This window comes from Struthio camelus, chromosome 1 (genome assembly GCF_040807025.1).
Source record: "Struthio camelus isolate bStrCam1 chromosome 1, bStrCam1.hap1, whole genome shotgun sequence".
Lineage (NCBI taxonomy): Eukaryota > Metazoa > Chordata > Aves > Struthioniformes > Struthionidae > Struthio > Struthio camelus.
The window spans coordinates 57989044-58004738 of NC_090942.1; the positions used below are offsets into that span (position 1 = coordinate 57989044).

The 15695-nt window shown below is 48.3% G+C and overlaps 1 protein-coding gene across 1 annotated transcript; it reads right to left on the reverse strand.

Moving 5' to 3' along the window:
* Positions 1–255: 255 nt before the first annotated feature.
* TAB1 (TGF-beta activated kinase 1 (MAP3K7) binding protein 1) lies at positions 256–9323 on the reverse strand. Its single transcript, XM_068941707.1, has 11 exons — positions 9085–9323; positions 8107–8243; positions 7765–7918; positions 7038–7124; positions 6340–6478; positions 5754–5867; positions 3277–3388; positions 3038–3182; positions 2432–2654; positions 1971–2127; positions 256–941 (listed from the first exon to the last, which is right to left on the reverse strand). Exons 1-11 carry the CDS (start codon positions 9115–9117, stop codon positions 734–736), a joined length of 1509 nt encoding a protein of 502 aa, XP_068797808.1. The 5' UTR covers positions 9118–9323; the 3' UTR covers positions 256–733.
* Between the last annotated feature and the right edge of the window lie 6372 nt (positions 9324–15695).

A 15695-nucleotide genomic window follows, 5' to 3' on the forward strand; every position in this document is an offset into this window, starting at 1 on the left:
CCCTACTGGATAAGCTGGGCTTACATTTTAACTCCAAGTCATAACCTAGGGCCAGAACTTGGCAAATAAGCACGAGCGAGACAAACACCTGCTTCGACATCACCAACAAGGGGTCAGGCTGCTTTTAAGACAGAAGCTTGCCTGCTACAAGCTGCAACTCTGTGTTCTGGAGGAATACAGGGTTTCAATGGGAAGAGCTGTCACACCCACACATATGTCTGATGTAAGTAATAGAGCAAGCCACACAGGTGCCAATGAGCGTAGCTATAAGTTATTTATTCTGCAAAATAGAGGTATCTTCTATGGAGTTGAACACTGGAATCACAGCATTATGAACCGAGTTGTGGAAACATTATGACAGCACGCGCTCAGGCACACACACATACACCTACACACACACACAGCCTTTGTACAGGCCCCTACTCTTGCATTATCCAGAAGGGAGCCCTCTCTGCAACTTTATTTGTAATAACCTGCAGTGAGGGTTGCATTCAAGAACCCTTCCCATATTCACAGGGCTTCCCAAGGGAACGAGGTTGGCCAGGATAGGGTGCATTGCACAGGCAGCACGTGTGTGAGAGCTGCACAGGCTCCCCGGCCCAGTGTTCAGCACATCCTGGATAGGAGTTAACTCTTGGCAGAACACAGCTGTTGGCTGGAGCTCTCTCCTTCTTGCCTCAGTCTTTGCTCACGGAGCTGAGTGCAGGGTGTCTGCAGAAGACACATCCCTACTTTAGGACACAGTCAGTGCTCCCTGCTCACCATGGTCCATGTTCCAAAGCCGGTAGAACTCTGCAAAGTCCACATAGGGCTCAACACGCCCGTCTTCATCTGGCTGGAGCGAGTGGGTGGGTCGGGAGCGAAAGAGACCCCCATCTGAACTTGAGCTGCTACTCTGCGTGTGTGTATTAGTGGACTGGAGAGTCACAGTTGGGCTCTGACTGTAGAGAGAGAGAGAGAGAGAGAACAAACATGAGCATCTTTATTTTTCCCAGCTGATGCTTTGGGCATGAAAAGCACTGGTAGAAGTGCCAACTTTTTCCCCCCCACACAGATCAAGCTATCCTTCACAAACAGGTAAAAGAAGTTGCAATCTCTTGCTCTATCGGAGCATTAGCTGCATTCAGAACTACCTGGAACTGATAAGTGTCAAAGACATCCATCTCACCTTTAACTGAAGGGCCTTAAGTACAACCAGGCTTCTGAGGAACAGAGAAGAGGAAGGAGAAAAAGAAAAAACACAAAAAGGTATGCACTCTGCTGGCCTCCCTACACCCATGCAGGACGACCTTTACGGGAAAAGCCTGGCAGCAAGATCTCTTTTTGTATGACCTGTGTTATGGCCAGAGTAACTCTGGTGTGTCAGCCTCATTTTTTTCTGGAGCTACTACTACACAATAACCAGAGAGCTTCTTCACTCTGCAGCATGTACATGTTCCACCCTGTGCCAAAGGCTAAACTGAAACTAGAGCCATTAGCATGAGCCTGCAAAGTGGATCTAGACAGCATCCAGTTCTAATCTTTATTCTCTCTTCCACCCTGGCCTCCACCTCCGAGGAAGCCAACTTGTGCAGCACAGCCTCTTCAGCAGCTATACAGGCAGCCTGCACTGCCCCTGCTCCTTACTAAAATGCTCCCTCCATGCACAGCACCCAACACATTTAGCACCCAAGATCCAAAGAGAAGGGCTGCATGCTGCCAGAGTGCCCTCCGGTGACTGCAGCAGCACCTCCCAAGGCACCTTCCCAGAGCTCCTTTCAGCTGCTTGCTTTACTCATTCCCACTCCTCACACAATTGCTTTCCATTAGGCTGGTTGTGAATACGGTGTGACGCTGCAGTCAGGAGGGCTGTGCTGCAGATAAAGGGATTAGTGACAGGTAACTGACAAGTGTCTCTCTGCTTTTCAATCCCATTACAGAGTGTGAGGCGCAGGGGAGGATCAGGGCTATCACAAGAGCATGACATTTACTTAGTGAGGGTGGGGGTGGCTTCATCCAGAGTAGAGCTGCTGTGAGCACCGTTGACCATCTGGCCTTGGGAAGGCATGACAAGGGACAGCGTGACGCTTGTCTTGCTTGTGCTTTGGGAGCTGGAATACGGCACAGAGACTGGATAGACACGGCCTCCTGAGAAGGGAGAAAACAGAACTATAAATCCTGTCAAGTCATGAGTGACTGGGGGTGCACAGGGTCAAAGAACGGTCAAAGGAAAGATCAAAGATCCCCAGGAAAGAACTTATGCTAAACTGCCTTTCTTAAATGTATTGTATTTTGTCAAATTGTCACAGGCTCCAGGTCCTGGAAGCAGACAAACTCTTTAACAAGGAAATGCCTTCTACACCGAGCATCCTCTCTCCTAACATTAAGTCAGGGCTGGATGAATCAGGAGACCTTGTCTTCCATCCTCCTTTTTTTCCCCTCCTCAATATACCTTGTGTTGGTGTCAGCGTAGGCTGGCTCATCTCACCCAGGGGGTACCCAAAATTCCTCACAAGCAGCGTCATGTCTTCATGCCGGGGACAGAACTTGGACCGTTCCCCACCACTGGCAAAAGTGTCACAGTGGATCCGCTTAACCCGGTCTACTACTGCTTGTGCCACTGCATCCAGTGATGTCTGCTTGGCAAACTCCGTGTCTATCATGGCTGCAATTTCCTGAGCACAAAAAGAAAACAGAACGGGAGGATGTCTCAGAGAGGATTCTGGAAGAAACCTTTTCCAGCCATCCGGCCTAAGATTTTTGTATGGCAACTCATCTGGCTATTGCGCTTGCCAGTCTCACTCAGTGATATCTGCCTTTGTGCCTTGAACCATCCCATTCTCCTTAACAATCTACTCCTAAAGGACAGAAAGCTGCCTGGAAGAACTGGCTTGGCAAAGCAGCTCTCTCATTATTACAGACTGGGATCGGGGAGCACAGGCATCCAACCCAGGTGGCACTCACAGGACGGATGTGGAAAAGAGTCTGCATCAGAGCAGCTGACACCACTGGGGTAAGCCAAAAGCCACAGGAACGTTTCCCACATGTGAACACTCACCTGGTTGGCCTGTCCAGGCCCATGAGCTGCCTCCAGAGCTTTGTAGAGCCCTTCTGACATCAGCACCAAGAAACCAGTCACACCATCCAGTGAGTGCCCTCCATGGATTTCAGGCTCTGCTATGATGGGTTTAGATTTAGCAGCACTGGAAAGAAACAGCCTATTTAGTACTTAATGGTGAGAGTGGAGGGCCATGAAGAGGAAGCGGGATTGAAACCACAAAGCTGAGTTTTTCTAACCTGAGCAGTTCAATATCAGTATAGCCATACTTGACTTTGTAATCTCCAATGCGCCGAGTGCTTTCCTGCCCACGAATAGTTCCAACTTGTTTTATTTTCCCTGCATCCAAGCCTGCCAGATTGAAGAGAGAAAAAAAAAAAAAAAGGCTCATTGACTTTGGGAACTTTGCAGGACTTCCTGTGGTTATACAGTGAGGAATGAGAAAAGAAATATCCACAGCTAAGGAGAATTGCAAGACAAAGCAAAACGTTAAAGAACCATTAGGAGCCCAACAGGAAGGAAAGGAAGAATGGTTTGCTCTGTTCAATGGGAAATCTTCTCATTAGTCGTAATCTGGGAAGGAGAGAGGAGAGAGATGCACACACCCTCACATACACACTCTGAATGCAATGGCTGGCCCTGAGACAAAGCCCATGCCCAAAGCCCAAAGGCCACCAGTGGCAGCTGGCCTGGACACACACGCGTTCACTGAAAAGACAGTGGAGCATCTGTGCCTGTCAGCTCCAAATTGTGTGATGGGAGGAAGAAAGCCAGATTGGCAGGAAAAAAAGAACGTGAAGGATTCTGCTCCATTTCTCTTTCACCTGTTACTGAACCCTGCTCCTAACCTCCATACGACAATTTCCCTAGTATGCTCTTTTGGGGAGGGAAAAAAGGAGAGCTGTCTACAAGAGACAACAAATTTGCCAACAGCTCAAATCAGTATTGGCTACTCCTAAAATCAAAGACAGTAAGCAAGTAAGTATTTATCTTAAAAAAAGTTTAAGGGAACATGCCTTTGCTTCGGTGTATAACTCAAATCTGGCAGGGTTTAGGAAGGCATCCCATCTTGAAAAAGGTCTTAACTGGGATCATCTGGGAGCAGCTACTATTTGAGACAGGACTTGGAACAGACAAGCCACTCACCTGATTTGTTTTGGCAACTCCTCCCCGCTTATACCTACAGCTAACAGGCAGAAAATGTTGTTTTGAGATTTTGTCTAGGGATGACTGTCCTCAGTACCAGGTGAAGGCAGGGGTCCAACTGAAACTCTCCCTCTGAGTCAAACCAAACCTCACTGCACAGATGGTTCCACACCTACCCCAGCAGTAAGACACAACTCTGCCATCTGCTGCAGACCAAAGCTGACTCATCAATGCATTTGCTAGCTCATTTGCTGGCTCCCAGCAGGGGGATACATGCTATTGACAGACACAAACACAGGGAGGCTCGCAGCATGCCAGGGGTTCTCTGTCTAAACCACAGCTCCCTCCTGGAGCACTGTATGAGCTGCAATGTGCTGGGCTGACAGCAACGCAGGCCTAACGCCTCTCCCTCCCTTCCCCAGGAGAGGGGTAGCACAGGCAGCACCACGACAAACATTACCCCCACCATTTCCTATCACTATGCTTCAACCCAGCCTTACAGTGACCTCCTCTGTATCCCAACAGAGCCTGTGTACACTGGTTTGTTCCACAGGCTCACTCCTCTGCTGGCACCACCAGTAGGAGAGCCACTACTGTGTCAGGTTAAATAGGCAAGTATATCTAGCCGGTATATCCCTGTTCTGCTATGGACTGCAACTGAATTCTGCATAGTGGAAAGGCAGTTGAAGGTTCTCCTTCCCTAGATCTTGGTATTCATTTTTCTATTTCATAGCACATATCACTACCACAGCATTATAGGGAAAAAAGAGAAAATGGAAGTGAAATGGAATGCAAGATAAAATCTCGCAGCAGAAAATTACCACACTAACAGCCTTACTAGATAAGAACAAATCTACTAGGTGAAGATAATGAAGAATGCCAACTAGCCCTCCCTAAAAAAAAAAAAATACAGGACATAAGTATCTCAGTAAGAACAATTTGCTCTTAACAACCACACAAATGATTTGGACTAGTTCTAGACAAGGAAAGAAAACATGTCAAACATGGTAAAGGAAAACCTGAGGCCTGAGGCAAAATGTCTGTGTTGGACAGAGCTCAATAGACAGATGTGACACCAGTAAATGCCAGTGTTTGGCCTGGTTCTGTCCGATGCACTATCCCAGAAGTGAGACATCAGGCAGCAAGCACCTAACCCAACACAACTGTGGTTTGCCTCCAAAGGGGCAGTCATACATTGTCCTTCCTGCTTTTACCCTCTGGCTGCGTGCTCTTCTCCTGCCTTCGAACCAACTTGAGCAATCACACAGCTGGAGGGCAAATCAATTTCAGTTTGGCAGCTAGATGTGAAACTAACTCTCAAAACGTGGAAAAAAAAAAGTTGTATAGTTAGTTTTCTGTTGGATCAACGAGCTGAACTGACTCGCTCTGTAGCCTCACAGTGGCTAGATTTGCAGAAGAGGGCGCTAAACTTGTAATTTGAAACCACAGCCCATGAGGAGCTTCTTTTTGTGGCTAGGTAATGTTTCCAGTGGCTTGAGTCATTCCCAGTAACACAGATAAACTGGGCCGTGAGATGTTCTCAGATAAGAGCGTGAAACCCAGCACTCACCCAGCTGGGAGAAGCGAAAAAGTTCATCCTCATTCTCTGTCGTATGGTCCACGTTGAGCTGAGTCACCTGCAGCCCATCTACCGTGGACTTGCATAGCAGTGCCCGGTTGGTACCTGCAGTAGAAGTAGTAATATGAGGCACCAGATAAGTCTGTCATTAAGAGGCAGAACATAGCCAAAGGGAGAAGGAATGGAAAAGGCGAGTAAGGAAGGAAAAGGAAGAGAAAGCTCATGTACTGTCTTATCATAATCTCCTAAAAGTAGCCTTGTTCACAGCATGCTAGGCAGTTCTTCACCCAGGCCAAAGCTAGTACCGCACAAGAAAGCTCTCCGCTTCTCATTGAGCCTGCACTACTGCCTCACAACCTGTTTTTCCTCTGTTCTTTGGTCGTATACGTTATATGAGCCAATATTTGCAGAGAGAAAGACCTAGACTGATTTCAGGGACTCCTGTAAGTTATAAGCATATCACTCCATGGCCACAGACCAAACAAACTGCCCGCCGAGTTCAAGTTTTTTTCACTTCCTAGAACTGCAGTCATCCTCAGAAATGCCAAGTCTGGGAGGCCGACAAAGAACTACTCACCCACGTTGGCGATATAGAGCTTGTTGTTGAGAACAACAGCCACAATAGCCATGGCTCCTCCAGAGATCTCCTGCTCTACAACCTTCAATCTCTCCACAATCTTCTGGTACTGAGGAGGCAGCTGGTGGTGAGGGACACCCTGGAACCCAAGACACCGGGGGAAGCTTAAACACACAACCCACAACACAGAAACCACAGCTGGAATCTGAATGCTGCAAGGAGGAGAACTGTCTTTATGCAGTCTTGGCATGAGGCTGTGACAAAGAAACACCCTAACAAATAAATAACATGGCTCTGGTAAGGTTCTGGGGAAGACAGTCCAGCTCACCTGAAGAGCAGAATCCACATCTGCCCAGATGCCATGCAGAGGCCCTGTCTCTTATCTGTGTCATATGGCTTTGTCCTGGAAGAGCCACATGCACAGAGGTGAACTCATCTCCATGATACGTTCAGTTCTCCACCCCTCTTCTGAGACGACCAATGATGAGTCTAAGTAGGGCCAGTATGAACACAGTGGCACCTCTGGGAACTGGACCAAGACGTTTGCTTCATTTCACACAGGCCCCCAGAAAAGAACTAAAGAGTAATAGTTTTCAAGTACACCCTCCCTTGGACCAGACTGAATAGCGTCTCTAAGACTCATCCAGCAATCTGGAGGGAGGGACCTCCCACAATCTCCGCTGTTAAGACTACGTTACCTCTGGTAGCTGAGACTGCAGGCTGGCCTTCTCTGCCAAAGCATCATCAATGGACTCCAGGAAACTCCTTTCTACCACATCAAAAGCCTAAAAGAGGCCATAAGAGAGACTGAGCTCTTATCTAATATCTACAGAGCTTCCAGGCTGCCCACCCCCACCACACCAAAATGGGCTCACCAGAGTGGTTGATCGCTCTACAGATAGTCAAGAATCACTACATCACACCTAAGAACAATTATTTTGGTGCAACTAGTTAACTAGTCTGTAAAAACAAACTGCAACTACCCAAAACAGGGGACAAAAATATAAAAGTTATGTTCAGAGCAATGTCAGAGACCTGCCTGATTTTGTGTGCTGACTGTAAAAAACTTATTATCACTCAAGAAAGTATGCTCACAAATCCATCGCCCCACACATTAAGTATTCTCTTTCACTCATTGTCATCTCCTTCGCAGGCTGACTTGTCCCTTCCCTACACGTCCAGTGAAGACTGGCTGCAGCTTCCCACAGAGCTCTCAGCAGTGTGCTGACTGAGCCAGGGGGACAGATGGGTATGAGGTGGGAGTGAAACAAAGCACTACAGCTGCTCAGGATGAGTGCAGTCTCAGCTATTGGCAGAGACTGCTCCCAGTTCCCTCAGAAACCAGATGCTGCTCCCATGGTGGCAAAAAAAGAGGAGGTGGGTCCTGTGAGAAGCAGGGGCTGTTCTCAGCCAAATCTCATTTACCTGCAGCAGAACCCGGCGCACATCAGCATCACTGTGATCTGCATGTAGCTGGCCCAACAGCAGTTCTGCAGAGAGCCTTTGACCCACAAAGTTGGTGACTCGGTTGCCATCATAGCCATTGAAGACACCATAGAGGTAGCAGTTGTTCTCACTCCTGTCCAGAGAGGGCAGAAGCAAAGAGGTGAGAGAGGTCTGTGACAGAAAGAAGTATACAAAACAAGTTCCTCCAGACAACTCCTGCATGCTCTGGCCCCACCCTCTACCTCCAAGTCCTACTGTGAGGAGCCAACCACCACTCCTACCTGTCCTTGTGTCTGCAACGGTCTGTGTTAACCCACTTACCTGAATTTTAACCAATTATCTTCCAAGGGATGACCCTCTGTCCCCTTGCCATCTGCACTGTAGGAACGGTTTGGAGCTGAGCCTACCCCAGAGAGATGGCAGGATGGTAAGTCATCTGTCCAGCTGGGCTGCTGCTCCTGGGAGACAGGAAGAGGAAAGAGACTATGTAAATGGCAAGCAGCCTGAAGTGAGGATCCAGGTTCAGCATGGGCAACAAGACCATCCCCACCCTCTTCTCAGCCCTTCTCACCTTTGCTAAAAGGGTAGCACACCACCCCAGCCAGCAACTTCATATTCCCTGCCACTGCTGCAGAATTGGATCGCTTACCACTTTCTTTCCCTCTGAAGCTGAGTTCTGGCTGCACCTCCAGCTCTTGCTAATAAGAAACCAGAACTGAAATTTGCACCTGAGTTTTACACTGGATACAGCACAGCACTAGCACTCCGTTTGGTGAACCAGCCTCTCACGCATCTGCGGCATGGGAGTACGGGCAACGCTCTGGCTCCCTGCTGGAGTACATCCACCCAGGAAAAGAGGGCGATAGCCCTGTCGCTGCAGACAATTAGAGAGGCACCCTCAAGGCCACCAGCTCCCTGTCACACACTCCCTGTGCGTACACACACACACACACACACACACACACACACTCTGCCGAGGCCTGCCCTGACCCCTCCAGACCAGGCACGGCCCCCCTCAGCCACCTGCCGCCCCCCACACGCCGATGCCCCGCTGCAGAGCGGCAGGGCACCTCAGGGAACAGACTCTTGAACATGCAGGGTCCTCCCCCCCCCCGTCCCGCCCCAGGCCGGGCCCCTCAGCAGGGACCCGCCGCCCTGAGGCAACGACCCGCCTCCACAAACACCACAGAAGTGCCCTCCCCTCCATTTCCCAGGGAGCAGGCGAGAGGGAGGCCTGGACCCCCCTCACACACACCTAGGGGGGTGCGTGTGCACGGAGGGGGGGAAGATGCCACTCACACTCTGCAGCAGACTCCTCCTCTGCGCCGCCATCTTGGAGCAGGAGCGACCTCCTCCCTCCTCCACCTCCTCCCCCCCTCCACCCACCCCGGCCCTTCTCCTCCAGAGCAGCCGAGTCCGCCGGCAAGAGCGGCGGCGGCGGCGGCCGCTGCCTCCTCTCCTCCCCCCGGCGGCGCGCGCAGCCAACGGCTGCGGCACGCACCGCTTCCGAGGGGGGGCGCCGCAGCCCAGTGGCGCGCGGCCCCGCCCCTTCCCCTGCGGGAGCGATGGGGAGGAGGCGCGGCTCGGGGGCAGGCGCATGCGCGTAACAGTGCCCCCCCCCCCCCCCCCCGCGGCGGGCGGGCGCGCGCGGGGCGGCCGTTGGCCCCGGGTGGGCGCCGGCAGTGGGCGCGGCGGCAGTGCTGCGTCCTGCGCTGCTCCATATTTATACATATTAATATGAATTAATAATTAATATGTTATATATTGGTAATTAATATACTGTTTTTAAATTTCCCTGTCGTCTCCCTTTCCTCTTTTCTCGGGTGAAGGAAGACGCCTCTTGCCTCTTACCTGGAGGCCGTCAGTATTGAGGGAAAGAAGCGCCCTTCTACCATCATTGCAGGCGTGTGTGGAGGAGGGAGGAGAGGCAGATGAAATGGGGCTACCTTGGGTGCCAAATAGCCCTAAGCAAGCCTGGCGGTCAGTTGTGTTGTGTGCAGCTTTTAAGGAAGACCAAGTATGGTTAAAACCAAGATACCAGCTGTCAGCTGCACTCTTGGCCTGTAGATACCACAAGAGGCCTCCGCTTTCCTCAGCTTGCAGTCCCTTTCCTGCCAGGGTGGTCAAGGCCCTTTCCCACCCTCATTTGCAGGCCACAACAAAGAGATGGTGGGACCATACCCTCAGGCCAGCAATGGGAAGGTGTCCAGAGCAGCTCACAGATGCTTCTCATCATCCACCACATGTTGGAGCAATGTCTGGTAGGCTGGAGTCAGATATAACAGCAAAATCACTTGTAGTTTGTCAAAGAGCTGGATCAAAACTGCTGGGACCAGCTGAAACGCCCCTCCGCTGGCATGGAGTGATTCTGCTCTGGTTCACTATTCAGAAAAATGTGTGGGGAGTGCTTTGCAGGGGCAACAGCTCTGTGACTGGCTGCCTTGATTTCCCTGCTCAGCCCTGGCAGCGTGCCTGCCTGGTCCTCTCTGATCTGCGCCACAGGCTTTCCCACCTGGGGCAAGCTGATGCTTTTCCAGCCCTTGTACCCCAGCATCACTTTTCCATATTCTGTCCTATTACAGCACAGAAAGGGCACAGACTTTTCTTTGCACGATTTGCTAAGTCCACTAGCCAACACTTGCAAATTCCTTCTCCGTTTGGATCATGATCTGAATCAGGCCTTTACTAGGTGGGGATTACATTTCCCTCCTCCATGCTCTTCGCTAGACTTGCGGACTAAGGCCTTCCTTTTTTCCCTCCCTGCCACCTTGATTCTCAGCTATCTTGACTGAAAGCTCTCTGCAAGGTGCTGTGCAACTGCAAAGCAGGGCCAGAGGTGAGCTGACCTGGCTGCTGAACTAGTTCATACTGGAGCATATCTACATAGGTGTCATGAATCCACTTGTTACACATCTCTCTGCCTCTCACCTGGGATGTGGAGGACCTGGGGTGGGAATACCTGACATCTGTGTATGTAAAAAGGGTATTGATATTGAGCTCTTAATCTAGACTATATTCAGGGCCGTTTCCTGTCAATAGATTCCCTAAGGAAACTTAGACCAACACATTCACTTTGCTGTTTCTACTTAAGCGATATAGACACAGAGATAACTGAATTTGCTCTTCTTTAAGAACCTATCTTTGCCTTTCTAGGCAGAGGTAGACAGTTTCAGGAAAGACCGTTTCCATTTAACCAGCCCTACTGAATCAGGAGGGAAGAAAGAGGGATCATTCCCATCACTTACTTTCATTGTAAGTCAGCTGAAGAGCCTTCCGGGTGTGTGATTGGCATCTCTCGAAGTGAGCGATGGCGGGCAGACTGGCTGCAGCACCAGGGGTTTCTGGGAAAAGCACATTTCTCTCTGCGAATCAGAACTGAAGGGTCTTCAACATGCTGGATGTGCAGTTTTAGTCAAGTGTAGCAGTGCAGTTGTGGTGAGGGTGGGAGTACTAAGTAGTCTTGACTTCCAGCAGTCACTTGATACTCTTTTACTGACATCTTTGTGGCAAATGTATTATATTCAGATGCACTTTAGAAATAATTGCCAGTTAATTAACCTCATTCTATAGAATTATGGCTTTTGCTGCAGGGACTCCTGCCAGAGGATTCCAGCTCCCTTCCTGTAAATCCTTTGTCTATTGTTTAATTACATCTCTTTCTTCCAAATATACAAAGAGTTCATATCCTTTCCCATTGGGCAAGACGCACACATTTTCAGCTGTTCAAGCAGACTTGGATACACAGGCAGTATTTTAAAGGTTATATTGTCCAAAGATGGAAGAAAATGCTACATCTAAAATCTCAGTGTACAAACAAGTTTCCTCATGTTTAGCTTTATGTACAAGCTTGGTCTGACTGATCTCATTTGAACTATTTGTGGTTGTAAAGCTGTGAGTGGGTATAAGCAATTATAGGAATGGGCCTTGAGTCAGCATTAAAATTAAAATTAGGAATAACAGGTTTAGAACTAACAAAGATTTGTTTTCTTATCCCTATTAAAAGTTCATGGTGCTGCAGAAACCCGTATAGAACAGCACTGTCTTTGTAGTTAACAAGCAACAGACAAGTTATCTGCTTTAAAACACGATGTCACTTTCTTCAGCATTGCAGCAAAAGCTTATGCTTATTTAATGACATTGAAGATTGCAGGCATGCACCTTGATGAGCATGAGCAGACCCTGTCCTTGCACAAAGCACCACTGAAATCAGCAAGTGCTTAGAGACTTTCCAGGGTGTATCGCATTGCGGGACTGGGAATTTAGGAGTCATTTCTGTCTTCTCATATCCATAACTGACTCCTACTGAGACTAAAAAGAGTGGTGGGTGTGTGGGGGTGTGGGTGTGTGTGTGGGTGTGTGTGTGGGTGTGTGAGATGGGGCAGAATTTGTTCCCAGAGAGAGAGGAAAACAACTTTCTGGAAGATAGATAGAGAAGCTGCCATTTTCCTTGTTTGCACGATGGTTAGTCACCTCTTGCAGTTAAAAGCGTGCCCTATTCCTAATTCAAATGGGTCTGACTTCAGTTCTCACTCACTGATTATTGTCCTTCTGGTTTATCTTTTTCCTTCCCCTTTGGGCTGGAACACAGACCTTCTGGTGCAAAACATTTTCACGTGGTGAATATACTTGTGCCAGATTCTACCTCGATATTACTGTGGCTCTGCCACTGAGTCCCAGCCCTAACCTTGAGCAAAGCACTTAGCTACTTCTCTGCAAAACATGAATGATAAGACTTACCCGATAGGGCTGTTTGCAGTGCTAAATGGGTACTTCTCAAGCATTTTGCAGTCTTCTGAAGGAAAATGCTACTGATGCTTGTATGCTGCTTCGTGAATAACTGTTCACAGAGACCAATAGCTGTATGCAGCACTTGCTAAATGAAATATTGCACCAACAGTTTTTTTGGTTATATTGATCAAAGTTACTTTTCCCTTTGTTTTATTTATGCTTCTTATCTTTAGTAAATCCTCTCAGAAATTACTGTGCTGTATGAGACAGCAAAAAGCTCCCCAAGAATGCAGGATATCGGCCATTGAACCTCATCCACACGCAAATAAATTCCTTGTATGAGTCAGTGACTACCGGATCTAGAGTTATCTTAAAGCACAGCTCCCTCTCTCATGTCAGTTTAAAACTCCCATATTTCTCATTCCTCTCTCTCTCTTTCTCTCTCTCTCCCCCTCTGTATTTATTATTTCTCTTTGCTTCTCTGTTCCCAGCGCTAGGGACTATATACACAGCATTTCTGGTGCCAAGTGGTACTACTGCCTTCCTGTTTTTACAAATGATTTCTCTGTAGAAAAGGAAGCATGCTCACTCTGCTGGACCAGTAGATAAAAGATGTTCCCTGTTGAACAGCATGCCCTGGGGGAGCACAATGTCAGTAGGACAGCCCCTGCAAGGTGCTGCTGTAAGTACTCAGAAATTTTACACAATGAGAAGCTATTATAGGATTACCAGCAAAAGCCATCATATCATTTAGTTTCTCTCTGCTGGTCACAAGCGAGATTGGTTTAAGGAGAATTTTTTCTGCCCTGTTTTGCTGATGATGGAGGCTGGGGCTGGGAGGAAAGTCATGATGTTCGGCAAAGCTTGCAGGCGCTGATCTGGAAAAGAGTCACTCAAGCAGAGCCAGCCTGCTGCACTTGCTCTGTTCCTACGGCAGAGCCTTACAGAGACCGATGGTAGAAGGGGCGGCGCTGTAAGCATCACACAGCTCCTCCCAAGCTCTCCTCAACTACCTGTACCAGCTTCGGCCCCCTGCTTCCCACAGGCCCAGATGCCCTAATGCTCCTGGTTCTTCTGTAGGCCACTACTTCCAGGCAGGCTGGAAAGGCAAGGAAATAGAAATGGAGCAATAGAGCAATAGAGGGAACAAGAATTAAGGAAGGAAAGATGGAGATAGAGGAGAGAGCAGCTTCCTTCCTCCAGCACCCTCCAGGCAGATGGAGGGCCAAAGTGGAATAGCTACAGCCAGGAGAAGGGGAATGGTGAGGGAGGACTGATGCCCAAAGATAAGAGAGAGAGAGTAAGCCAATATCTCTGCAAAATTGATTTAGTAAAGAGCTGTGAGCCAGTTCAGTTTTTTTGAAGGAGGGAAATGGAGTTGTTACAGTTGTGCTGAAGCACATGATTTTATTGAGTTCCAGGATACACTAAACAAAGCCTCAGCTCTTGGAGCCCTGGGATTATGTGAACATTTCATTTTTTAACTTTGTAACAGAATTATGTTTCTAGATGTCATGGCTGCAGGGAAAAGCTTCAAAACATGACTCATAAGAGCTTGAAATATGAGAAAGCAATTAAAGAGATTTCAAATAATTAGAAGAAACAAATAAACCCATAACGTTGGAGCCTTGTTCATCTTAAATGCTTGTTTTTGGTAACATTTTGTCTCATCAGTTTTTAACTCTTACATTTGCCAACACACGTTTTTCTTTCTGTGGGTAGGATATTTCCTCAACACTGCCACACCACAAGCTAAAAACCCACAAGCACAAGCAAATCTTTGCTTTCTCCAAACAAAGATTAATCAAGAGACAGGTAGGTATATCAGCACTTCTGGATGTAGTCTTATGGGAAAGGAAGCTAGGAAACTCAGGAGGGAAAGGAGTGTGTGTGTGTGTGTGTGTGTGTGTGTGTCTGTGTGTGTGTGTCTGTGTGTGTCTGTGTGTGTGTGTGCCTATCTGTGTATGCATGAGGGGAGACAGTTTGGGGGACTGGATACGGACTGTTCACCATCATGTTCCTCTGCTTATTGCCCCCAAGCTGCACAAGGGTGGGCACGTGCGATCCTCAGATACTCAGAAGATAGGCACATTAGAAGGGGATGAGAGGAAAGCTTTGTCTAAGCACTGGAAGGGATGGCATTTTGAATTTTATTTTTCTTGCACAGCAAGTTGAAATGAGATCCATTTTAATGATAGGGTGTCTGTCACTAAAACCCACTATCTGTAGTGTCTTGAGAGCTCTTATTTCTCAGTATTTTATTATGTTTTGAAAATGTATACTCTGCTAGACACCTGAGCAATAGTCACAAAAGGTGAATACAGGTAAAGATGCATCAAAGTAATAAACCCATCTTCTTCCCTGGGTGTGAAGCTACTGATGCTTATTTTCATATGGGTTTGTATCCTATATTCCTATATGACCCCCATCCATATCTCCTATGACCTTATCCCTTTCACAACAGAGCCCACTTCCCTCCCCAACCTCTCACCTCTCACATAGTACTTCCAACTCCTTCCCATGTTTTCCTGCTGGTTAGCTAAGAGACATTTAGCAGCATGGATGGTTTGAAACAAGCTCAGTAAAACAAGGAACTGTTAGTTCCCCCTTAAACATATCTCTCAATAAGGGCCATTATTTAGGTCTCTATCCTCCATTCAGCCACTGATCTTCACTAAACCTGTAAGAACTTAGTACCTTGGGCACCATCGGCAGAAGTCACTCGGAGAAGTGTCGGTGTGGGCAATCTAGCTCTTTGACTGAGGTGACCCAGGTCGTATCCAGACTGCATGACCCCAGGGCCTTCTGGGATAGATCAGTGTGACCCCACTGCAGGCCATGGCAGGCTCACAGTACCCATCACTGCTCTGTACCTCCGCTTCCCTTGCAAGGGCAATGCTTGGACTTGTCCCAGAACGGAGCCAGGATGCGCATGAACCTGTAAGCACTATGAGCAGGGGACTAGGATGTCAGGGTGAAAGCGAGCGCTCTGGTATCACACTCCTGGGCCATGGTCCCCTCTGACAAACTGGGTTAACGCTCGCCAACAAGTTGTCAGGTAAGTTCTGTCTGTCAGACATAAACCAGTGGGCCAGCCATGTGGGAAGACGTGAGTCTTGCTATGGTAGCAAACTGGGCTAAAAAAAAACACCCTTTCACAAAGAAGAAGAAAATCCAGCCCA